This window comes from Panthera uncia (genome assembly GCF_023721935.1).
Source record: "Panthera uncia isolate 11264 chromosome B2 unlocalized genomic scaffold, Puncia_PCG_1.0 HiC_scaffold_24, whole genome shotgun sequence".
NCBI classification, from domain to species: Eukaryota; Metazoa; Chordata; class Mammalia; order Carnivora; family Felidae; genus Panthera; species Panthera uncia.
The window spans coordinates 64151726-64176949 of NW_026057580.1; the positions used below are offsets into that span (position 1 = coordinate 64151726).

General features: G+C 43.2%; 1 protein-coding gene across 1 annotated transcript in view; it reads right to left on the bottom strand.

Annotated features, from left to right (window-relative positions):
- Window positions 1-7727: 7727 nt before the first annotated feature.
- The window catches only part of PREP (prolyl endopeptidase), a 119874-nt gene continuing 102377 nt past the window's right edge, over window positions 7728-25224 (bottom strand). Inside the window, exons 11-15 of the mRNA XM_049654074.1 lie at window positions 21509-21645; window positions 18471-18565; window positions 15299-15430; window positions 11488-11644; window positions 7728-8475 (exon numbers count right to left, since the gene is read on the bottom strand). Of these exons, the coding sequence (XP_049510031.1) occupies window positions 8181-8475; window positions 11488-11644; window positions 15299-15430; window positions 18471-18565; window positions 21509-21645 (816 nt within the window). The 3' untranslated portion in view covers window positions 7728-8180. The remainder of the gene's footprint in view (window positions 8476-11487; window positions 11645-15298; window positions 15431-18470; window positions 18566-21508; window positions 21646-25224) is intronic.

A 25224-nucleotide genomic window follows, 5' to 3' on the forward strand; every position in this document is an offset into this window, starting at 1 on the left:
GTTTGTTCTAGTTCTGTGAAGACTGCTGATGTTATTTTGATAGGCATTGGATTGAATGTGTAGATTGCTTTGGGTAGTATAGACATTATTTTTTAAAATTCTTTTCTCTTTTTGCTGTTAAGCTTAGGTGCTTTTCATTACCCTCTCTTCCAGATCCCACTGATATGTTCTTCTGCATCAGCTAATCTGTTGATTAAATTTTGTTTTAAAAATTTTTAATGTTTATTTATTTTTAATAGAGAGAGAGAGGGAGCATGGACAGGGGAGGGGCAGAGAGAGAGGGAGACACAGAGCATGAAGCAGGTTCTGGGCTCGCGGGGCTAGAACTCACAAGCCATGAGATCATGACCTGAGCTGAAGTCAGACACTTAACTGACTGAGCCACCCAGCTGCCCTAAATTTTGTTTTAAATTTCAGTTACTGTATTCTTCAACTGTGATTCGTTCTTTTTTTGTATTTTCTGATTTCTGCCAGTCTTTCCTCCAGCCCAGTAAGCATCTTTACAATCATTACTTTATATTCTTTATCAAGCATATTGCTTATCTCCATTCCATTTAGTTCTTTTTCTGAGGTTTTGTCTTGTTCTTTCTTTTGGAGCATATTCCCCTGTCTCTCCATGTTGCTTGACTTTCTCTTTTTGTTTCTAAAGATTAGCAGAACAGCTGCTTCTCCTAAACTTGAAGGAATGGTCTTATGTATGGTCATCCCCTATATAGACTGTGTGCTTGGTGACTTTTGCTGGCTTTCTGGAGCTGTGGACGGTGTGGGCCAGGGGTCTTAGGGCTCTCTGTGCTGTAGGAACCTGGCAGGACAGCTGAAGTCGAAATGGGGGTAAGCTGAGGGTCTCAGGGCTCTGTGAACAGAGGGCACCTTGACAGGATAGCTGAAGCTAAAGTGGGTTTAAACTGAGGTTTCCAGGATTCTTTGCACAGAAGATGCCCTGGAGCAGTGGCTGTAGCTAAGGTGGGGTATAGGCTTGATGATCCTCCATGAAGCCAAGGTGGGGTATAGGCTAGGGTATTCCATGCAGGGGGCAACCTGACAGGATAGCTGAAGCTAAAGTAGGCATGGTCCAGAGTGGTCCCTGGGCCAATATGCCCAGGCAGGAGAGCTGAAGACAAGTGGGTGCAAGCTGGGGTGTCTTGGGTGCTCAGCACAGTGGATGCCTTGGCCAGGTGACTGGAGCCAAGGCTGACATGAGTGGGATTGTCTCTGAACAGAGATTGCCCTGGTGGGGTGGCTGGAACAGGCACAGGTGGGGTAGGCACAGGCGGGGAATTTCCAGGGTCCTTCATGCAGGGAGCACCCTGGTGATGTAGCAAGATTTGAAGCAGATGGAAGTCAGAAGGTACTGGAGCTCTCTGCATTGGAGGTACCCTGGAAAGCTGTCTGAAGCCCAACTGGTGTAGGCCTGGAGTGTTCCAGAGTGCTTTGCTTTGCACCTTGGTACAAAAGCTGTTGCTATAATGATTGCTAACCAGGGGTTTCCAGGCCCTGTGGCCACCTTGGTGGAATGAGTAGGCTGATGTGGGCTAGAAGCCCAGGGCTCACTGACAGGCAGGCTTGTTAGGATGCCTGGGCTGTACCCTGGTCTGTGCTTTGAAGGTGGAGGGAGAGTGTAGACTATGTCTAGCAGTTCCTTTCACCTAGAGATGGTTCCAGAAGCTCTCTTGCTGTTTGGCAGAATTCTAGGGCTGGTTCTTTTATATGATAGCTATTCTTTTAAATTGCAGGTTTGTTTGTTTGTTTGTTTGTTTTGTGCCCATGGAAAGATAGATCTGCTCCCAGTCCCTCAGTACCATCCCTCCCCACTACTGTTTGCAGCAGTGGAGGGGTCCTTTGCTACCATCTCTTGCTGTTCTCTTTTGCCATATTTTGTCGTGCAGAAGCTGTTCAGTTGGCCCTAGTTCTTCTTCAGGAGGAATTGTTCTATAAATAGGTATAATTTGTTATGTTGCATGGAGGAAGTGAGTTCAGTGTCTGCCTACATCACCATCAGACTGGAATTCTAGATGGGTCTTGTAATTTTATCCATTCAGTCACTCTGTGTCTTTTGACTGGAGAATTTAGTCCATTTACATTTAAAGTAGAGCAACAGGTATGTACTTATTCCATTGTGTTAATTGTTTTATGGTTGTTTTGAAAATCCTTTATTCTTTTCTTGTTCTCTTCCTTGGTGACTTGATGATTTTCTTTAGTGGTATGCTTAAATTTCTTTCTCTTTCTCTTTTGTGTACTACTATGTGTTTTTGAGTTGTGATTACCATGAGGCTTACATAAAACAACTTATAACAGTATTTTAAGTTGATGATGACTAAGTTCAAACACATTCTAAAGCTCTACAGTTTTTTACTTCCCTCTGACTCCACAATTTGCTTTGGATGTCACATATTACATTTATCTTGTGTAGCCATTAATATTTTTTGTAGTTATGGTTATTTTTATTACTTTTGTCTTTTAACCTTCATACTAGTTTATAAATTAACTCACCATTTTTACATTAGATTATTCTGAATTGTATAATATATTTACTTTTGCCAGTGAGATTTATACTTTCATATGTATTGTTCTCACTAATTAGCACCTTTTCCTTTCCTTTCAGCATTTCTTAGAAGGCATTTCTAGTAGTGATGAACTCTACAGCTTTTGCTTGTCTGGAAAACTATATCTCCTTCAATTCTGAAGGACAACTTTGCTTGATAGAGTACTCTTAGTTGATACTTCCTTTCAGCACTTTGAACATATTATCTTGCTCCTTTCTGGCCTGCAAAATTTCTGCTGAAGAATATACTCATAGTCTTACAGAGTTCCCTTGTTTGACAAGTTGTTTTTCTCTCTTTGCTTTAAATATTCTCTCCTTGTCTTTAACACTTTAATTATGTGTCTTGGTGTGGATCTCTTTGGGTACATATGTTTTTGAACTTTCTGGGCTTCCTGGATCTTGCTGTCAGTTTCCTTTCCCAGGTTGGGGAAGTGTTCAGCCATTATTTGTTCAAATAAATGTTCTGCCCCCTTTTCTCTCTTCTTCTGGGACCCTATAATGTGAATGTTGGTCTCTTTGGTCTTGTCCCATAAGTTCTTTAAGCTTTCTCATTCTTTTTTCTTTTTGCTGCTCTGATTGGATGAGTTCCACTGCCCTGTCTTCAAGTCCACTGATTCTTTCTTTTGCTTTATCTAGTCTGCTATTAAACAATGTAGTGTGTGTGTGTGTTTTTTAGTGCAGTTATTGTATTTTTCAGTTCTGTGACTTCTGTTTGGTACTTTTTTATATTTTCTCTTTGTTGAAGTTCTTACTGTGTTCATCCATTCATCTCTCAAGCATGGTAAGCATCTTTATGACAGTTACTTTGAACTTTTTATCAGGTACATTACTTACCTCTGTTTCATGGAGGGCTTTTTCTAAGGTTTTGTCTTAACTTTTTGTTTGGAAGGTATTCCTGTGTCTTCATTTTCTTTGACTCTGTGTTGGGTTTTTATCTATTATTTAAAATAACCACTTCTCCCATTCTTGAAGGGGTGACCTCATGTTACCTTATTATTGAAACCTATTTTTCAACCCTGCCCTAGCTCTTGATTTTCTGCCAAGCCTTTGTGATTGTCTAAGCAGCCTACTATAGTCTTGGTGGCTTCTAGTAGGTGAGGGTGTACCAAGATCTCTCAGTGCCCTAAAGGAGAGTATCTCAGTCAGCACCTAGATTCAGGCTGATTGGAAGCCAGACACTCAGACAGCAGCTTTTAAAATATGCCATTATTCCTCTTTCAGGGGAAGACTGGAAATGGACATTTCTGTGTGCTCCCTCTGTGCTGATCTTTGGGATAATAGCCAGTTAAGAACTGTTTCTTTGTTTGCCACCATTAACACAAGAACACAAGCCCTGTGAACACAAGTACCTCTGGCCACGAAAGCCAGGCTATCAAGAGATGTGGTATGGCCACAAATGCTGGAAACTCTGATGATATGGGGCAGGACAGAGGCAGGAAGATGATGACACCTGCCAGCCTCCCTGGTCTCTAGAGGGGATTGTAGTTTGCCCTTAGATGTGTTTTTAATGAGAAGTTTGCCCCTTAGGCCACAGTGATGAAGATAAGCTAATAGGCCTCTTTCACAGAAATACTGGAGGTGCATTTCAGACTGCTGTCTCTGTGTTGTGCCCTGGCGAGGAGGGAGCCACTTAAGAACTGTTTCTCCATTTGTTGCAGTCCTGTGAGACTCACAAATGTAAGTCCCCCAGGCCACCAGAGCCCAGTGTGATCAAGAGTTGCCCTTAGGCAGCAGCTGCAAAATCCATGGCACCAGATGTGTGAATGAATGCCTTTCCAGGAAATACTGGTGACACGGAGGGAGGCAGAAGCAGAGCGTGAAAATGGCTCCCACTGGCCTCTGTGGTCTTTAGAGTAGTTCAGTAGGCTGCTATGTGTGTGTTAAGTTAGAAGCCTGTCCCTCCCTCAGGACAAATCTTTAAGATAAGCACACAGGTGTTTTTCACAGGAAGACTGGGCACTTTTCAGTTGGCTTCCTCACCGCCGAGCTCTGGGGGTGGCCAGAGCATTCTGCATGAGCCCTTTAAGAACTGTTTCTTGGGTGTGTGAAATGGGTGAAGCCGTCACAAGGCATAGACTTCCAAAAGTTTTGGGGATGTCATGTCCAACATGGTGACTATAGTTAATAGCACTGTGCTGTACATTTGAAAGTTGCCGAGAGATCTTAAAACTCTTAGAATTTTCTCTATTCTCATGGACTTTTCATCTTTCAAATTAAAACTGTGAGTAGACTACAGAAAACAAAAGTACTTCTCATTTTGCTATAGCCTCTGGGTCTCATGGTCACAAACACCATTGGCTGTCAAAGCTAGATGCTTTGGGGGCTCGTCTCTTAGGTACAGGTCTTAAAAGTTGGGGTGCCAGATGTGGGGTCCAGACCCTTCACTCCTCAGGAAGAATCTCTGAGTTGTGCTGGGCGTGGGGGGTGGTCAAAGTAAGATTGTGTCTCAGCCTCTCCTGTTTCGATGTGTGTTTTTTTTCTCATTTTCCCAATTCATAGGACTTATCTACTTGTGTTTCTTTTAGAGGACATTATTCTGTATGTAGCTGTAGATTCAGTGCATCTGTGGGAGGAGGTAAGTTCAGGACCCTCCTATGTCACGATCTTGAACAAGAACCCTCTTGTTTATGATCTTAGTACCACAATAGTGGGTAAGAGTACAGACTCCAGGGTCCAGCTGCCAGGGTTACTGCCCTGCCTGTTCACTTCCTGGCTGGGGAACTTAGGCCTTTGTCGAATGGGGGTAAGGGTAGCAAATGGCTTGTAACGTTGCTTGAGGACAGAGTGCTTAGGGCTGGGGGGCACCGGGGACTCAGCAAAAGAATTTATCCTCTGTCTTCTCCATCTGGAGGGTCAACTTCTTGAGGGCAAGACTTTTTTTCTTGGCACCCCTGCCCCCTAGAATGAATGGATGGAGACTATGGCTAAATATTCCGTATTCATTGGCCTCAGCCCTCATCCCACTGGCCTGACTATTGCATTCCAGTCCGATCTCTGCTTTTTTTCTGGGCCCCTCACAGCTTTCAATCCTGTCTTTCATGCACCTTTGAGTCTTTGTAGCCTTTCTGGTCAATGGCTATGTGGTCTGTCCCAGGGAACTCCCCAAGGCTGGTGAAACTGTGTATAATACAGACTGGTGACAGGCTTTTTTAGGTGAAATTTAATCTTTCCAGCGAGCAGCACCATTTGTGTGTAATTGCCGAAGTTCTAGTGGGAGTATTAGGACACAGTAATTGCCAAATTTTACACTATTCCAGGTGTGTACACATGAAACATGGTAAATGTGACTATTTCACAAAAGCCACAAATGCTCTATGGTGTGTGTAGCAAGGCCCTGTGATGAGGCAGTTAGACTACCTGTGCAATGTGTGCAGCTTTGTTTTCAAAACACCATAGATCAGTGTAAGACAGAGTGGAGGGGCAGAGCGCTGGACAGGAGAAGGTGGCATCTAATAGGGGAGATACCTGAGATTTGGGAAGGAGCCAACCTCATCTACTTCTAATGTTTAAGGCTTAAGAAAGCTACCCGCAGGGGTGCCTCAGTAGCTCAGTCGGTTAAGCGTCTTTGGCTCAGGTCGTGATCTCAGTTTGTGAGTTTAAGCCCCCCATATCAGACTCTCTTCTGTCAGCGTGGACCCTGCTTCAGCTACTCTGCCCCTCCCCCACATTTTCTGTCTCAAAAAACACATTAGAAACAATTTTTAAAAAAGCTACCTTCAGTTTGTGGGCTCAGTTAACCAGCTAAAATCTAGATGTGAGAGAACTTGCAATTAGAGACCAATTATTTGGTAGGCATTTTTATAAGTGTACCGTATTGCTTATTTCTCATAACTACCACTCACTAAGTGAGAGTTGGGATTTGAACCTGGGCCTGACTGACTTCTCCTGAAGCTGAGACCCTACCCACCGCATTTTCACTTTCCACTGTTAAGTAGGAGACCTCAGCGGCAAAGTAGGGCTGGATTTTGTGCCAGCTTGACAATGCTCTGGACTGACTGGGAACAACCCAGTTGTTCGTACCTCAAATGACCCAACTGGTCTAAGGGAAAGGCTGCCTCTAGCTTATCTATGCAACTGTATTTTTTTCCCTGCCATGCTGGTCAGCAGGTGCATGGCAGCTGGTGTTAGCATCTCTCCCGGTAGGTGGTGGGTGGTGGTGATGTCAGTCTGTACGTGCTGATAGCGGGTGGCACACTTTTCTCGGGGGGAGGGGGATACAGTGCATCACATGTTCGATGACAGCCACACTGTATACATTTCTTATTGAAACTCTGATAGAATACCTGATTCTAGATGAGAAAGCAGCCACCTTTCAGCTAGGCTTGCTATGTAGTGATATATACTTGACAGAAAACGGTGTCTAATTTCAGACATCAATGTGAAAGGCAGAGCTCTAAAGAAAAGCACAAATATGTACGATTGGAAAATCGGACTTATCTGGGGAAGTACAAGTTAATGGAATAACGAGGTGATCTTTTAAAGTTTTTTAAGGTTAAGATACTTCCTACAAAGTAGTGGTTTTATTTTAGTCATCTGATGAAGCAAGACAAAGAAGAAACTGTTTTCCTCTCATAAATTAGATCAGCATTTCCCAGACTGATACCCAAAGGAACAGTGTTTCATGAGATGTTAATGCCTTGAAATGTTATGAACTATACTTTGAGGAATGGTATATCCTCCTCTTAAAAAGGTGGCAGGGGTGAGGGACCGAAACTGTTTAAGTCTGTTCCTAAGTGGTCCGTGGGGGGAAACAGCTTGGGAAATGCTGAAATTTCTGATTTTAAGGTAAGTTTGGATAGATGTATCTGGGTAGTTCACTCGTGTGATCTCTTAGTTTTATATGCTAGGTACTCTGATGTCCAGGATAGTTTGTAACCAAACTGATAGGTCAATAATCTGAAGCTTCTGGTCTGCTGCTTTTTAAGAAGAGGTGTCCAAAGCAAAAGAGCCCTGGCTCCGATGATCGGCTGAGTGGTTAATACAGAGGAGAGTGAGCCTGCCTCTAATGGCCGCATCACAATAAACCAGGGAGCTGGAATGGATGCACTCAACCTCTTCTCAGGGCTGGCCTTCTAGGATTTCCTTGTTTGGAAACTAACTTGTACGGAAAGGCGAACTGCTTTTCCAACACAAAAGTGATGTGATCCAGAATGCCCCTCAACACAAAGGAACCAGAAATCAAGCCTCCCATTCTTAAATAACATTTATTATTGTTGTAAAGAAGTCTTTTTCATGAGAACAGCTCTCACATTTAAAGCTATATTGGTTACGGTTACAGAAGCACATTTCACTGAGTGCTCTATATGAAGTGTGCCCGACTACGGCTCTGAATTCAGCGATCTATTATTCACGATGTGTTGGCTGCCATTTAGCTATTTATCCAAACATGCCTTTTTAATTTTTTTTTTTTTTTAAAACATGTGCCTGCACAGGGTGGAAAAAGAAACGCCAAGGGCTTGCTAAAAAGGAGAAGCCTAAAAAAGATAAAATTCCCGCAGCAGTTCTGTTCAACTGCAGTCTGTGAGTGCGGGAATAGTGTCCACGTGGGGAAGCATGATGCCCAGTGGTTTCTCCGAGTTAACGGTGTGAAAGCCCTTGAGGTTTTCCCCGGCTGTCAGGAGGGAGTGGGAAATTCCATTTACTGAATCCAGTCGATGTTCAGGCACCGTGCTATGAATGCAAACATATCTGAGACTTCTTCTATCACTTTGGCCGTGGGCTTCCCAGCCCCGTGGCCTGCCTTGGTGTCCACGTGGATAAGCAGGGGGTTGCTCTGCTTCCGGCTACGGCCCACGATGTACTGAAGGGTGGCAATGAACTTCAGGGAGTGGAGTGGGACCACGCGGTCATCGTGGTCGGCGGTGAGGAGAAGCATGGACGGGTACTGGATGTCGTCTGCCTCCGGTAACTTCACGTTATGCAACGGAGAATATCTGAAAGACAGAGGCAGTTTCGTGGGGCCAGATATCAAAAGCAAAATTGTTTGTTCGCTAGGCTCATCAAGGAGGACTGGTGGGCCCAGTGAGCGAGGCAGCGTAGCAGCTTAACTTCTCCAGCGACGGCTGCAGCTAGCTGGCACACGGGGGACCGCCACAGACCCTGCCTGCATCGTCAGCTGGGCCCTAGCGGGCTGCGCTGTTGGAAACCGGGCAGCGGTGTCATGTATTTGCTCGCGCTTTGGAAGACTTTGTAAAAAGCAAAAAACTCACGGGGCTGTTGAAATGACCGTGACTATATATACACACTTACGGTCTTGAATGATTCCCATACTCTTTAGACTTACTTTTTCGTGACTACAAAGCGAACTGACTTTAAACTACTGATTGTGGACGTCATAGGTGCAAGCCTTTCTTTTGTTGGAAAACTTGAAATTCAAAGTTACAGCTTTTTGCCCCTTTAATATCTATGAAACTTTTATTCCAGGCTCAGCTTGGCAGTCCTGGGAAGAACACGGGTCCCCTCTGGGCCTCTTGGCGGCTCTCACAGGCCAGCAGAAAGAAGGAGGCGCCTTCTGAAGCACAGCCTTCCAGGTAAGCTAACAAAAGGGTTTTAAGAATAAAAGTGTAGCCAAATTAAACAGTAATTGATAGTAGTTAGGTGAGCAAGATGTCTTATTTTTTCTTCACATTTGACTCAATATGGACATCATGTCTTGCAGAGCGTTCGGTATTAATGAATACCATCAACTATTTTAGTAGAGTTTTATTTGGAGGGTGAATAGTCAAAAACAGTAAAATTTCTGCTCACTTAACCATATCAAGGCTGAAAAGTTCTGGAGGTAAGCCTCCCAACAGAAAAAAGGGGGGTGGCAATGGATCGGTTTTCTGATTCATTTAAGACTGCTCTTGGATCAACCCCAGATAAGGGTTAGTTCTTGGGGAAAAAGGTTTGGAAAACTCTGCCTACTCAGAATACCAACCCCTACCTGTGTGATTCACACACATGCCACACTTATACATCAAAGATTCTGAGAAGTTCTGTAGAAAATTTATTGAAGCTATTCCCAAACTTGGAAATTCAGCTCCTTCATTGGGGAGACCCCGTTTAGTCTCCAGACGGTGCTTCATGGGACACGCTGCAGGGTTTGAGCAGCTCCCGGTAAGGCCCCCCTCTGGCTCAGCTTGTGGTGTAGGGCTGAGCTCTCTGCTCATTTGGGAACAGGAGGTATGAGGAGACTACCGCCTGCAAGTGCCAGTTTGGAAAATTAAAGTCTAAAGTAGGAATATCCCAGACAACATCTTGAGAGAAAAAAATACTTAGAACCTTCTTTCCCCCCAAATTAATTTTAGAAGTATTAAGTTCCACTGAATATTTTGTTGCCTTTGATAAACAATTCAGTCAGTATTTTCAACTGAGTTTAGATGGGACTTCTCTCCCTACGTGTGTATTTTCTTTAATTTGAACTAGAGCCTCTTTAAATATTCAGCTTTTACTGGTATTTGCCAATGAGGTTATCTGTGTGTTTAAAAGTATTTAACGAAAAAACTTTAGTCATTTTAGCGGAATCTCTAAGTGAGGAGCTAGCCACAAAAAGCACTGAAAGAAAAAGTTTTTGGAGAAATTACTGTACTGAAATTTAAAGTTGACTGAGAAGGTTGGGACAGGGGACACAGAGCTCTTGCACCATCCTAAGGGCAATTCCTAACTGCTGCTGATAACGGTCTCCAAACCCCTAAATGTGGGAAGTGAAAAGAATGTAGCTTGCAGTCTCGAAGAGTCTAAACACCTGCCATTTTCTCACTGTTCTTGCCAAAGTGTTTGAAGGCGAGGAATGAAGCTGTGCAATACTTTCATAATGTGATTTGTAGTTTCAAATATACATGGTTACACTGAGAGAACAAAATAAGTTTAATGTACTTGCATACATCTCTATTTCCTTCTTTAAAAATTCCATATATAGATGTAAAGTATGATGACACCTTTTTCTATTATTTTGTGATTGCTAGGATAACAAATTACCATAAGTTTGGCAGCTTTTAAAACAACACAGATATCTTTTTTTTTTTTTTTTCCTTAAGAGAAAGAATCCCGAGCAGGGAGCCTGCTCAGTGCAGAGCCTGATTCATGGGTCTGGATCCCATGACCTTGGGATTATGACCTGAGCTGGATGCTCAACTGACTGAGCCACCCAGGTGCCCCACATAGATTCTCACAGTTCTTTCAGTCAGATGTCTGGGCTGGCCCAACTGGCTTCTCTGCTCTGGGTCTCAGCTGAAATCCAGGTGTCGGCTGGCTGGGCTCTTATCAGGAAATTCTGGGAAGAAAATCTATTTCCAGACTCATTCAGTTCCCATGTGGTTACAGGACTGAGGTTTCCATTTCTTTGATGACTGAATGATGGCTGGGGACTGTTCTCAGGTCCCACAGGCCCCTTCCCCCATCTTCAAAGCCAGCAATGGCAGATCTAGCCCTCATGATTCCAATCTGACCTCCCTTTCTGCTGCATTCCCTGACTCCAGCCAGAGAAAGTGCTCTGCCTTTAAGGGTTAGTCACTAGACTGGGCCCACTTCAGTAATCCAGGATTATCTCCTTATTTTAAGGTGAGCTGACTGGCGACCTTAATTTAATCTGTAAAGTCCCTTCACAGCAGCACCCAGATTAGTGTCTGATTAAAGAAACCAGGGGACAGGAATCTGGGGTGGGGTGGGGCTTACAAGTCTGCCTATCACATCTTTGTAGTCTGTTGTTGTTAAAGGTCAAAACAAGGAAGACACACAGGTACTCCCATCACTTTCCCTACTTTTGCAGTAAGTTATATGCAAATATGAGAAACTGTAGAGGACAAAGAGTCAAACACTTATCTTTTTGACTCTGTTCAGTAGTATAATATCACACGGTTAGCAACACACACACACACACACACATATATATACACATATACGTATACATATATCTGTGTATATATACATATATGTATATATATCAATATGAATTCAAACCTTACTTGATAAGCCATTCGAAGTGTTGTTTGCTGTCTGAGCACCCATAATCGGTGGTCCAGGCATGACCAATGGTATATTTATGGAACTTCAGCATGTCCATTACTCCAACTTGGGCAATAACACAACCGAAGAGGTCAGGACGCTGATTTGCACAAGCAGCTGAAAACCAAGATAGAAAAGGGAGGCAGTCTATCATTAAACATCTAAATAAACAAAAACAAAATAACATTTTAAATACTTTCAGACCCATGGTTATCCTTTTTCCTAGAGCACAGGAAGAAACCATCATAAATCCCCCTGCCTAATGGCCATAAGCTTTTCTCCCTCCTTTCACTATATCTGAGGGGTAGGGTATTCTCACCAGGAATAGAGCTTTACTCCCCAAAGTGAATCTCAATAGGGGAGTGTTATTTGGAAAAACTCAAGGACTTCCTGGAAAATCTGTGTCTCCTGCTCCCTTTCCTTTTTTTTTTTTTTTTTTTTTGTTTCCACGAAGAAAACTTGTTCAGGATCTATGACATAATAAGAAATACATATTTAGTCCCTGTCCCCAGTTCCTAGCACAGAACTTCTGAAACTCTTGGGATTTACTGAGTGATAGGGGTAAGAAATAACTGGCCCCTTTCAACCATACCTGAGTTTATGCTAAAGAGGTGACTCTTGGTGGCTCCCTAGATGGCTACATGGTGGGGACTGGTGGCCGGAAGCCAACCATGTGATTGGAGAGGTGGATCTTTAATCCCCACCCCTGACCTCTGGGGAGGGAGGGGCTGAAAATTGAATTAATAACAGTAATGATTTAATCTATCATGCCTGCACAATAGAACCTCCGTAAAACCCCTTAACAGTGGAGTTCAAAGAGCTTCCAGGATGGCGAACACACTGAAATACTGGATGGGTGGCATTCCCGGAGAGGGCATGTTAGTTCTGTGAGCACCCCTCTACCCCATCCCCTACTCTACGCATGTCTTCCATCTTACCGTTCCTCAGGTCTATGAACTGTTCTGGCAGATTCTCAAACCTGAGGAGGCAGGTATGGGAACCCCAGCTGATAGCCAGTCAGTCAGAAATACAAGAGGCTTGGACTTGGGTGTCTGAAGTGGGGGCAGTTTTGTGAGTCGGAGTTCTTGCCATGTGGAGCCTGTGCTGACTGTGGGCAGTATCAGAACCGAACTGAGTTGTAAGACATCCAGTGGGTGTCTGGAGAGTTGGAGAATTGGTTGATGTTGGGGAAAAACCCCACACCCGTGGTGTGGGAAGTGTCGTGAGTAGAAACTGTTCATACAGCCCAAGGCAGGGCCTGAAACCCAGAACGGGCTCTAATTAATCACCTAAACAGTACACATTCTTGTACTGTTTTAAAATATTCTTCTTTGTATACTTAAGTTATATAAATGTATTTCTTTGTTTTGATAATTCAACAAGTGTTTATTGAACATCCTGCTGTGTGCCAGCACTGGAGATATACCAGTAAATGTTTTAGTGGGAAAGATAAGTGAACAAGCAATTCCAGTATGGGCAAGTCTGGGTGCTATGGAAGTGGGGGGTAGGGGTACCCAACCCGGTGTAAGGCAGATAGGGAGGCTTTGCAGGGGAGTCACACCAAAGCTGGCATGACGAAGAGTTAGTCAAGAAAATCTGGGCTTTTCCTGCCTCTGGCAAAAAACCTAGTTCGCACCCTAATTCTGATTTCAGTCCTCATTCATAATGCCAGATCCTGAGTCCTACCCTGGGGGACCCTGATTCTCTCACTCAGATGTGAGAGGGGCTTTTCATAAGCCCCTTTTTAATAAGCATTCAACACATTGACAAAGGGAAATCCAATTCTGCAAGTTCCTCATGGGACCAGGTTTGCCAAAAGACATAAACCAGTTCCTGAATATCAAACTGAAAACATAAAGGAGTTATTGGATGAAAGAGTAAATTATAGAACAATTCTCCCACTATTAGAATCAGATGGTATTTTCAATATCCCTTCTCATTAAATCTTAGATTTGCCCTTAATGCTTCTCTTTTACACCTTCACATACAATCCACGTGCAAATTCAGTTCACTCAAATTCAGGACACACCCAGAATCTGCTCCCTTCTTGCTACCTCCATCGCCATGCCACCACTGGGCCTCACTGGGATGGAGGCCTCCTCCCTGGCCGCCTGCCTTTCTGCCCTCACCTCCCCTTCCGTCTGCCCTGATTGATCCCATTACAAAATAAGTCAAATTATGACACTCCCCCAAAGGCTTCTTATTTCACAGAGTAAACTGGGTCCTCTACACTGGCTATGGGGTCCTGCCTGCTTTCGCCTCCTGCCGTCTCTCACCTCTCCTGACACTCTCCCTTGCTCACCATGCCCAGCAACAGACGTGGGCCTCTTTACTGTCGCCAGAATGCTCTGTGCTCTTGCTGGCCTCAGGGCCTTTGGTGTGTTGTCTGCCTCCTCCACTAGAACAAAAGCTCCGTGGGGTCAGAGGTGGTGTCTGTGTTGTTTGAAACTGTATCAATGCCCTGTCTAAATTCGAACAAATTATTTTGGACGTATGTATTTTACCTACATGGGAAAATTTTTTTACAAGACTATATTGGGGTAAAGAGTAAAAACAGGTAGGTATTCAGGTTTTGCAATGACTCAGTACATTTCAAGGATAAGGAAACTGAGTGAATGTGCTGTCCTCCCTGAACCCTCTTCCAAAACAGTGGATTTTCACACGTGTTTTTAACTTGTGCCTGTAAGTCCAGCCTACATTTGTACAACGGCCCGTCATATCCTAATGACGTTGGGTGTAGGACCCTAGCAAGCAAAGCCCATAAATGTTCATTACCAAGTGAAATTTAACTACCGAAAATTAGGACAAGCCACTTTGAGGCAGTGCCACTTACAGGTTAAAGGAGACTCTAAAACCATAGTGTTGGGGTGCAACCCCAGCATCACACACTTTCCAGCTGTGTGACCCTAGGCAAGCTACTCAACCTTCAGTGCTCCTGAGTCATTAGGAAAACGGGACTAACCCAATCCCAGTCAGTTCCTGTCTCTTGGGCTGTGTGAGTGTCAAATGAGAATATGCATGAGAAGAGCTCAGCCCTGGGCCCAGCACAGGTGCTCAGCAAGTGAGAACTAACAGTATGAACTCGCTCATTACTGTTACGCTGTGCATCCATCTGTATGCTACCTCATTTTCTCCATCTCTCCTCTCGCTGCACCCACAGCACAGGTGTTCAACAAATGTTTCATGATGATCATGCAAGTTCTGAGTAGCACAACCATAGGGGTTATCAGGCTCAGTCCCGTGATGGCTGAACTCTATAAACCTGTGGATCCGTGTGGGGACAGGGTCCTACCCAGTGTGCAGCACAGAAGAGCTCAGGGCAGACAGGTGGGACAGCTTTTCAGGCTATCATGAATCAAGTCTACGTAAGATGGGTTTAGCAGTATCTTTTTTTTTTTTAATGTTTATTTACTTTTCAGAGAGAGGGAGAGAGACAGAGTGTGAGTTGGGGAGGGGCAGAAAGAGAGACACACATAAAATCTGAAGCAGGCTCTGAGCTGTCAGCACAGAGCCTGATGTGGGGCTCAAACCCATGAACTATGAGATCATGACCTGAGCTGAAGTCGAACGCTTAACCGACAGAGCCACCCAGGTGCCCCTCAGCTGGGTCTTTATGTGTCATTTATCAGGTACCTACTCCAATACAAATGGGTTTTGTTATCTTTGGACCACTGCTCCCATCCATGAGCCAAGTAAATCAAGAGCTGTCTACAGTGTATCTGAAAACCCCCAGAGTGTTAACTAGTAAGTACAATAAAATCCAGTTCTCACCCACTAAGAGGCCTCCATTTGAACCTCCATTAATAGTCAGCCTCTTGGGAGATGTGTAACCTTCCTTGATGAGATATTCTGCAGCATGCTGAAAGTCATCAAAGCAGTTCTGTTTGTTTGCCAAGATACCACCTGCAATGTGCCAAAGTGAAAGACTGGTTAAGAAACAAAACACTAAAAAAAGACAATTTTAACCTAAATGGAATTCAAATGATAGGGCAGAGTTTCAACTATTGATCACTTAAACACAATGGGCTGACACCACATTAAGAATATGCATCATGGGGGTGCCTGGGTGGCTCAGTCGGTTAAGCGTCCGACTTCGGCTCAGGTCACGATCTCGCGGTCCGTGAGTTCGAGCCCCCGCGTCAGGCTCTGGGCTGATGGCTCAGAGCCTGGAGCCTGCTTCCGATTCTGTGTCTCCCTCTCTCTCTGCCCCTCCCCCGTTCATGCTCTGTCTCTCTCTGTCTCAAAAATAAATAAATGTTAAAAAAAAAAAATTAAAAAAAATATGCATCATGGAAATCCATCAATACCACAATCACCAAGCCATACGGTGGATTTGTATTTTTCTAAATACAACAGCAGTGCCCCAAAGAGAAGAGATGATCTGTTATGTCAGAGAACCATGAGGACCAAAGTATGAAAGCATGTAATCAGAACGAACCTAGGTTTTGGAGAAGCTGAACTTAACCTTGAGCTGTGCTCAACCCTTTCTGAGCTCCACCTAGTGAACAACGATGGGGCTGTGTGTGCCTCCCCCACCCGGGGACAACAGCAGTGCTCTGCACAGGTGTGCTTCTCAGCTCTCTCCCCTTTGCAGGAGACTGAAATCCTAACGATGAGAAAGAAGTTCTTCGGTTTTGCTCTTAATTAAGGAATGTAAGCAGGAATTAGGTGGGAAGGTAGTGCTGCAGAGAGCAGCCTATTACAGTTCCTCAGTTCTTGAATGAAGATCTCAGACATCTCCCCAGAGAATCCGGATTTCCTCATCTAGAAGTCATCCAATGTATACAACCATGCAAATTACGTAAAGAGAGGAACATTTGTAAGGTCTTGGAATACCTAAAAGTGAAGGCCAAAAGTCAAAGATGTACCCTCAAAAGAACAGATGTCTGAAATAACTGCCTATGAAATGAACAAGAAGCAGGCATAGCTCTAATTAGATATCTGAGATTAACCACTTCTACAGAAATTCAATTAAAGATGAAGCAGTGCTACGAAGAAATTTTTTCATATCAAAACAAATGTTATTAAAATTTTAATCAGAAATTATCAGTGAATTAGAACAGCTAGGATTACTTAGTTTCCAGAAATAATATCATTTTGGGTATATGACTATATTTTCTAAAGAGCACTAAATTTTAAACTCCATACATAAACAGAACAGAATTTAGGTATATCAATGTTCAGTATACTGGGGTCTAACTGGAAAAGTACATTTCTGGTCCTATGCCTCAATCTGGAGAAGTTTATGAATCAGTTTAAACACGGCACAGATCGTCTACTGTTAGCCTCCCTCAAGCTCCAAACTCCACCCAGGGCTTTTGGACAATAAGTTGGTTCTAATTAATACAGAGATGAGAAAGAGCACTGTGCCTATCATACATAGCATGGTAGACACCTGACGACCAGAGGGGTTTTATGGGGAAGAATCTGGGTTCTCCAGGAGAGGGCCACAGGACCAGGAGTCCATGTAGGGGTGTATGTGAGTTAAAACAAACGTTGTCATTAGTAAATCAGGTGTTTCAGGTGATCCAGACTTAGCATACGGATTTGGGATACGAGTCAAATATATGGTATGTAGAGATTTTCTTATTTGATCAATCATCTCTTAATATCACAGTATGATTTTAATGTAATTAAACTCTTAATATCAGGTCAGGGTCAAAATTACACAATGACCATTGATAAAGTCTTTGGGGATGACATATGGGAGTAGTTGACCTAATGATGGCAGGCAGGTCAGGAGCCCATTTGTTAATGAGAAATACTCTTGCTAAGATGCTCAAATAATTTATCTGATGTCAGCCCTTGGGGTGCTTGGTGAATGTTCAGGCAGTCAGACCTGGCCTTTCCTACATCTTGACATGTAACAGGTACTTATGAAAAATCTCTTTACAGATCTATCCTCATCATTGCGGACTGGATTTGATGCAGAAAAGGCCTCAAATTTGGGAACAAGTAGATATACACAGATCTGCTGTTCCTACTGTGGGAAAAGACCCCTTTAACCTGGGGCTGCTGACCAAGCACTGGTGGCCACCTTTGTCCTAGCAGGCTTTCTCATAAATGATGGTCAAGGGTCAAGAGAGGGGAGAAACCTGGGGCTGTGAGGGTGAACGTGTGTTCCTGCATCCTCCTCTATTAGTTAGTCTATGAATTCTAGATACACAAAAGGCTGGGAGAAAGGATGTACCCCATATATAAAGAAAAGGAAGAGTTAGGGCTTTAAAAAATTATTACAGTCTGGAGAATGAAGTTTCATATAGAAGCAGTATTCTCAGCCAACTGGAATACACGTTTCAGGAGCCCAGAGACCGGAGCCTAAATCATTAAAACCAGAAAGACAAAGGATGGAGCTCCTGGGTCTAAAACCTACCCATCATGGAGTCACAGCAGTAAGGCCAGGAGGATGCTACTTCTCAGCAATCATGGGAAAATCAGAGAAAACAAGGAAAGAAATGCCCAGGAAGCTCTATTTTAGATTGCTCTTTTTCTTTTAAGAGAAAATGACCTATTTGAGAGAGCCAAATAATGCCACACGACCAACCTGGTATTTACTAAGAAGAGACAGAATAAATACCAAAAAGTGCCCTGCAGATTCACTTTTGACAGTGATAGATAAAAATGTACCTAGTGCGTTGCTAAAAAACAAAACAAAAATGAAAACAAAACAAAACAAAAAACCCACCAATTCTGATTATGGTCTAAAAGGAATGTTTCTGAAAAATACATACTTCATTAGATTAAAATAAACAGATTACAAAGGGAAACAAAATGTGAAAACACGGACTTGTTTTTAGAGGGGCAGCGGTGCCTGCAACATGTTTGAAAATACCTTATTTTTCACTTGTCTAGCCAAACACTTTTCTGCTCCTGACCCCGTCAGCTCATTCAGACGTAGCTTTCGCTATGCCATGTCTGTGTTTCTGTAGAGAAAATACTTCACCTTTATGCCACGTCTCTCCGTATTCGCCGCCTCCTCTGATGTTGGCCACTGCAAGGACACCGCCCATGTGTCTCACAAAGATGAGCCTGGACACACTGAGAAACAGAGCAAACAGTTAACCTTCTGTTAACTGCCTGGTAAGGACCATGTTGTCTCCCTCCATCAAAAAGAAAATGTATCCCTGAAGACATTCCACATGTAAAATACTGAAATAGATTCATATTTTTATATTATTTGATTAAAGTGAAAAATATAAAAGTTCTGATTAATGTTTAACTGCAAAGTTCATACATTTTCATGAGCATTCGGTTTATCTCATTTTTCTATACTGGTAAATATTTTACTATATGAAGTGAGAATACATAATTCATTTTTTAAACTTTATTTTTAGGGAGAGAGTGTGTGTGTGCAAGTGGGGCAGAGGGGCAAAGGAAGAGGGAGAGAATCTTAAATAGGCTCCACAGTCAGCATGAAGCCCCATGTGGGACCTGATCCCGCAACCCTGGGATCATGACCAGAGCCAAAATCAAGAGTTGGACGCTCAACCGACTGAGCCACCCAGGCACCCTGGTAGTACATGATTCACAATGCAAACAGAGAAAGAACCAGAAGCCCTCATTTCATACTGAGTCCATCTTTTAAAGAAACGTGAGTATCACCAGCCACATGACACAGCCCTGGTGCGAATAGCTCTGGGCTGGCAGGAATCCCTAGTGGTGGTCCCTGCTCCACTGTTTCTGGTATCTTTCTCCTAACTATGCAAGTTGGAAGAAAGAAACCTCTTTAAAATATGGGTTTAAAAAATTTTTTTTTTAACGTTTATTTATTTTTGAGACAGAGAGAGACAGAGCATGAATGGGGGAGGGTCACAGAGAGAGGGAGACACAGAATCTGAAACAGGCTCCAGGCTCTGAGCTGTCGGCACAGAGCCCGACGCGGGGCTCGAACTCACGGACCGCGAGATCGTGACCTGAGCCGAAGTCGGACGCTTAACCGACCAAGCCACCCAGGCGCCCCTAAAATATGGGTTTTAAAGAGTGTTTCCAGTTTTACAGACATTATGATGCTAAATTAGGTAACACAAGGTGTGAGAGAGGTAGAGGAGACCAAGGACACAGGCCAGAAAGCAAGCATGGAGGTCTCAGGGCTGGAGAAGGTTTTCTAGAAATAAGCACTAAATAAGCACTATAAATAAGCACTAAATAAGACACTATAGCATAAAGTTGCTAGGAGAAAGAGTTAAGTAAGTCCTTTGGGAAATCTGGATTTTGTTTTCTCTTCCTCTTTCCAGTCTGACCCTCACAGTGCTGAATGACATCTATTTGCTGTTAGCTAAAATTAATTGTGTTTTGAGAAATGTTCATGAAAATTTTATCGTTCTTCCCTTTTAGTAACTGGGGAAATGCAGGTCTCTGTAACCTGGGACTCTAGATGGCCTGAGTGGTAATTTCCCGAGTCTTGAGGATGCAGAGAAAGGGAGTCTGGGGAGGCGGTCATACCACATGACTGGATTGGCCAAATGGATTTCCAATCATTTGGTCTTCTCATCAACATTTTTCATGCACCCTTGATGGTCTCTACGGAAGCTCCCAGCCTATCTGCTGGGTCCTGGGATAAAAATGGTACAGGGACCCTCCCTTATTCATCTCTCAAATCCCAAAAGAGCAGGATTAATAACTATTTGTACAAATGAACGAAGACAAGCAGTTTTAGCTACAACAGATCAGCTGAGAAATCCATGTTGTCTCTAACTAAGTCCCACTGTAGCGACTAAGGGAAGCGAGGCTCAGGGTGCAAGTCTCTGACTTGTTCGCTGAAGCTTGGATTTCATCACTTTGAGTGATAAAGAGGGGCACACAATGACATGGCAGCCCACCTGTAGTTCCGGCCCTGCCTAGAACAATGGTTGGTGCGGAGGCGGCTTGCAGGACGTAGAAATAGCACTGTCGCTGGACAGTGAATGAAGAGTAACCATTACTCCACTCATCTGACTGGCTTCCCTTCATTTTATTCACATAATGATGCCTCACAAATCCTCTGAAAATATTGGTCTACATGATGATTTTACAACTTCATCAGCTTCTCACTAACAAAAGGACAAAATCAAACTCTTTAAGCAGATATCCAAGGCAGTTCATAATATCAAGTATTTCAGGGCAGGGACCGTGTTTCATACTTGATCAAGTCCTAAGTACTTAGCTGTCAAAGGCTCAAAACAAAGTAACAGTTTCCTTGTCTTCAAATTTTGGGCAGCTATTTGAATCTACTCTGAATTTATGTCCTGGTAGTCACCTGTCCATACATTTCTTCCTGAATATGACCAGATTTCCTATGAGGCTCTATTTATAAGTTGGCTTAAAGCTGGTCTTGCTGGTAGGAGACTCCTCGTTTTTACCAAAAATATTCACCACAAACTCCGTTTTATACTGTGAATCGGATACTGAAATCAAGTTTGCAAATAACTGACAGAAGATGTTTAAATAATAGCAAATGTACCAATGCAGATTTCCCCCCCCTTGAACAATACTTGTTGGTAAATCATCACATAAACCGAACAGTTTAAAGTGAAGTAACAGAATATACAGAAAATATACTGTGGTAGAATGTTAAGATGGTCTATTTTAAGACTCTGTGCTGCTGAAAAATATAATCATTAGCTGAAAAAACATTCCCTCTGAAAAGAATACTAAGGACAGTGGCATGACAGCAAATGATAAACACTGAAGGTACAAGCTTCCTTTCTGTAAGACCTCAGTTGATGCTAACCTTCTGTAGCCTGGCAGCTATATATAGCCTCAGCATCTAGTTCTCAAACAACCCGTTCACTGAAGACATAAAATTAGCTTGTGAACGATCCTGAAATTCCTGACCCAAAGTATACATACTTAACACACAACCCTGCTCCTCCACAAAAACAAGCAAGAAATATACAGTTAAATATACTTTAAAAATGAGTTAATAGACTAGTCTCTGGTCTCTTCCCACTCTATGGTGAGGATTAAATATATGCTGAAGTTCCAAGAGTATCCTGTGCTTACCTGTAGTTGGGTGTGATAGATATGTTGAAGCCGCCGTAGCCATATAAGAAAGCAGGATGAGAGCCATCCAATTTTATGCCCTTTTTATGTACAATGAACATTGGAATCTTTGTACCATCCTTACTGGGGTAGAAAATCTAGAACAAAAGAAAGTAGAGTAGATTTAGTAGAAGTTAGTCAACAAACACTTGCATGCTTTTAAATGGAAAAACGTGCAGGTAGTGAATTCTCTCTTGAAGATAGAGAGGAGCACAATGGATATCCAGTACCATTCACTGGCTATTTAGTGGTGAAGTATCTTTCAGTTTTTATGGAGATAGTGTGAAGTGTCTGAAAGTAGGGACACCTGAACTTGAATTCTTATTCCACAACTATCTAATCAGGTGACCTTGGGTGAGCCATTTATTATCCCCTGGCCTCAGCTCTTCAGCCCCTGATGGGGCCACTGTGCCTACTGCATGGTCCACGGAAGAGAACAGGCATTCAGTTCTCTACTCCTTGTCACTCTCCCAGCACCGGAAAAGTCAGATCTGGCCATCCTACCAAACAATTCAATTTGGGGAAACTTTTCTAGGAAACAAATTTCATATTCAACTTCCTCTCTACATGTTAAGACAACTCTTCATTTCTTCTGTGTTAAGATATTAAGTAACTGTTAGCAACTACAAAGCATATATTAGGTTACAGTGTAGAACAACAACAATAAAGAAATCCTATTATTCCTGGTTAAAGACATTTTCTCCAGCATTCTTAATTAAGGCTCATCAAACTTGCCAGAGTCTGGGCAACCTTGGGCAAGTTCAGTCAACATTTCTATATTCATTACTCCTTGGATAAAAGGAGTAAGAGAAAAAGCATAAGGAAGAGAACATTGAATGCTAGTCAAGTGATAAGCCATAGAATAACTGATAAACCCCCAAAAGCTGATAATGCCTTCTTCCAGACAGAAAACCTGTAAACAGCTTTCTGTTTGGGCAAACATGGTGTGTTTACCCCAAATGACACCTGGAAAGTGTTCCAGTTCAGAAACGTCTTGCTGACCTTCCATGGTACACTCAAGGACATAAGCCTTTGCACTCTGTGGCTTGGAGCCATATTTTATCCAAAGCTTTTTAAGGTAGTTCTATTGTAGGAAGTTGCCACAAAGTCCTTGGAAATCAACCAGGGGTTGGGAGGTAGGGGTGCAGATTTAGAGAAAAGCACTACGGGGCCACCATAAAAGCCTGCAAACTTGGTAGTTTTTGGAACCCTGCCAAGAAATAATAGCAAAAAAGAAGCATTTGTTTTTGACTTCGGAGACAAATACTGAGACGTAAATTTGAGAGTTTAGGAATCATGGACAATACTCTGCAGGGTTCAGAATTATCAAAAGGGGCACACTTTAAAGTTGTTAGAGGCCAGTTAGCAGCCTCTAATAGAGTGTAACTGTGTGGGTGCTACAAGTAAATGCACAGTAAGAGGAGCAAGTTCCAAGTCATTGGCTGGGGCTAATGAACTCAAGTATAGGGCCTTCAGCTCAGACTTGAGGAGAATTTGGAGCAGGGGAACAAAGTGTCTCACACGATTCTTTTTTTTTTTTTTTTCCTTTAAATAAAGTTTATTTCTTTTGAGAGAGAGAAAGAGAGAGCAGGGGAGGGAGGGAGGGAGAGAGAGAGAGAGAGAGAGAGAGAAAGAGAGAGAATGAATCCCAAGCAGGATCCCTGCTGTCAACACAGAGGCTGATGTAGGGCTTGATCCCACGAACTGTGAGATCATGACCTCAGCTGAAATCAAGAGTTGGACACTTAACTGACTGAGCCACCCGTGTCTCACGTGATTCTACCTTAAATGAGTCATCTGTTCAAAAATAGCATTCCCTCCAATTTACACCTATCCTCAAACCCCTGATCTCTCTCCAATCCAGCTCACCCGTCATCAGGCAATACCCTCGTCTGAACCCCACTCTTCACCCAGTCAGCAGGGCTGATGGCCCTCTAGTCCCCACTAAGCTGACTCTCCTTCTGTTCTTAGAGTGCCCATCTTGTTGCTCTGTGACAGTTTGGCTGCTCTGGTACCACCCTTCTTGTGGCCACCTGTACATCTCCAACACCTGCAAGTCTCCCCTGTCTGGCTCCAGGACAAAGGAATCCTTTTAGAAGATACCATCAGAAGCACAAAGTCCGCTTCGGGCCGTAGTTGCAAAAATATATCCAAGCTTAAGTCTGTGTCATTCGGATGTTAAAATAACAACATTTTGAACGCTGTCCAAAAGTGAAAGGGCACTGTGAGATGATTACAGTAAAATCACCTTCAAGAAAACTCCTTACAAGGCTATTTCCGACTTGAAATAAATATACACACCATATAGATATGCGTGTATACAGATTTTATCACATCTCTACACACACACACACACACACACACACACAGCAGTGTTCTATGCCATTTCTGTTTATGGAACGGAAATTGATAATAAACCTTAACCTGACTCTTCAATAAAAGGGCAAATGGAATCTTGAGTCTCTTCATAACCATGGAATGAATCCATGTGAACATTTTAGAAACAGTCATTAAAAATAGCCCTGCCATTTTCCATCACGTGCTTTGTACTTCTTTGACTTAACTGAAACTGATTTCCTCTTAAAGCCGCTTCCTTCAAAAACTTTTAAGATGCTTTGGGGTTGTCTTTCCCACTGCTCTGGATTTGCTTGGATAGGATGAGAAGCTGGCAGACTCCTTATTTCCATTTACTTCTCAAACCCAGTCTTACTGGGTGGGCCTCAGCATCTATGACAAACATGTTAAATATGCAGTTTCCCAAATTGCGTTCCCAGAAATTCTGACTCCATAGGTCTGGGGTGGAGCGCTCAAACCTGCAGATTTAGCAGGTCTCCTACCTATTCTGGCACAGGTGGATCAGGGCTCAAAAGCTAGTCACACAATTTACTTTTATCACCCCCTCTCTCCTTGTCAACTGTGTCAACTAAAACCAGGTGTGTCCCCACCATCCTTGACAATTCAACATGGAAGGCTATATTTCTCTTCCCCCTCGTTTTCGTACTATTTTCTTTAGCGACTTTCACAGTGCAATTGAGGACCCATCCAGCATCCTGTCCTTGCAGATACCTTAGCTTCCATGCCACGCTGGCCACTTGTTCAGATGTTTGCTGTGTGTCCGTTACATGCCAGGCACTGGACAAGACCTAGCTAACTTCTTCCCTCATGGGACTCGAGGTGCATGGAGACAAACCAACGGGCAGTGCAAACACCCATCACCTGGCTCTGTCTTTGCCCTCAGAACCTGAGACTCTCTGCAAGGAACTCTGATGTTCCCCCTGTGTGACTCCAACTTGTTTTTCCACCACCTCCTTCCCTCCCTTACTCCTGGGGTATCTGTTTTCTTTTTTTTTTTCCAACTCTTATTACAACATTCAGTCCCTTATATTCTCTTGCTTTGTCAGCTTCACTTGGGCTTTCTCGCCCAACTTGAGACCCTTAGCAGCCCTCGTGGTGTCACTATGCCTGAAATCCTCTAATGCTAACCTAACCCCCCTGGATCCTTTCTCCTTCTCCGAGCTGCTGGCACTCAGAAAATGTCCACTCACTTTGCTGCAAATCAGTAATACCTGAAGTCATGGGCTCTGAACTTATGCTTTAGGTCTTTTTTTTCCCTTTCCCTAAACGAGTTCCTTGCTTCTCCTTCCTTCTTTTCCTCCCTATGTCTTTTCCTAAATGTC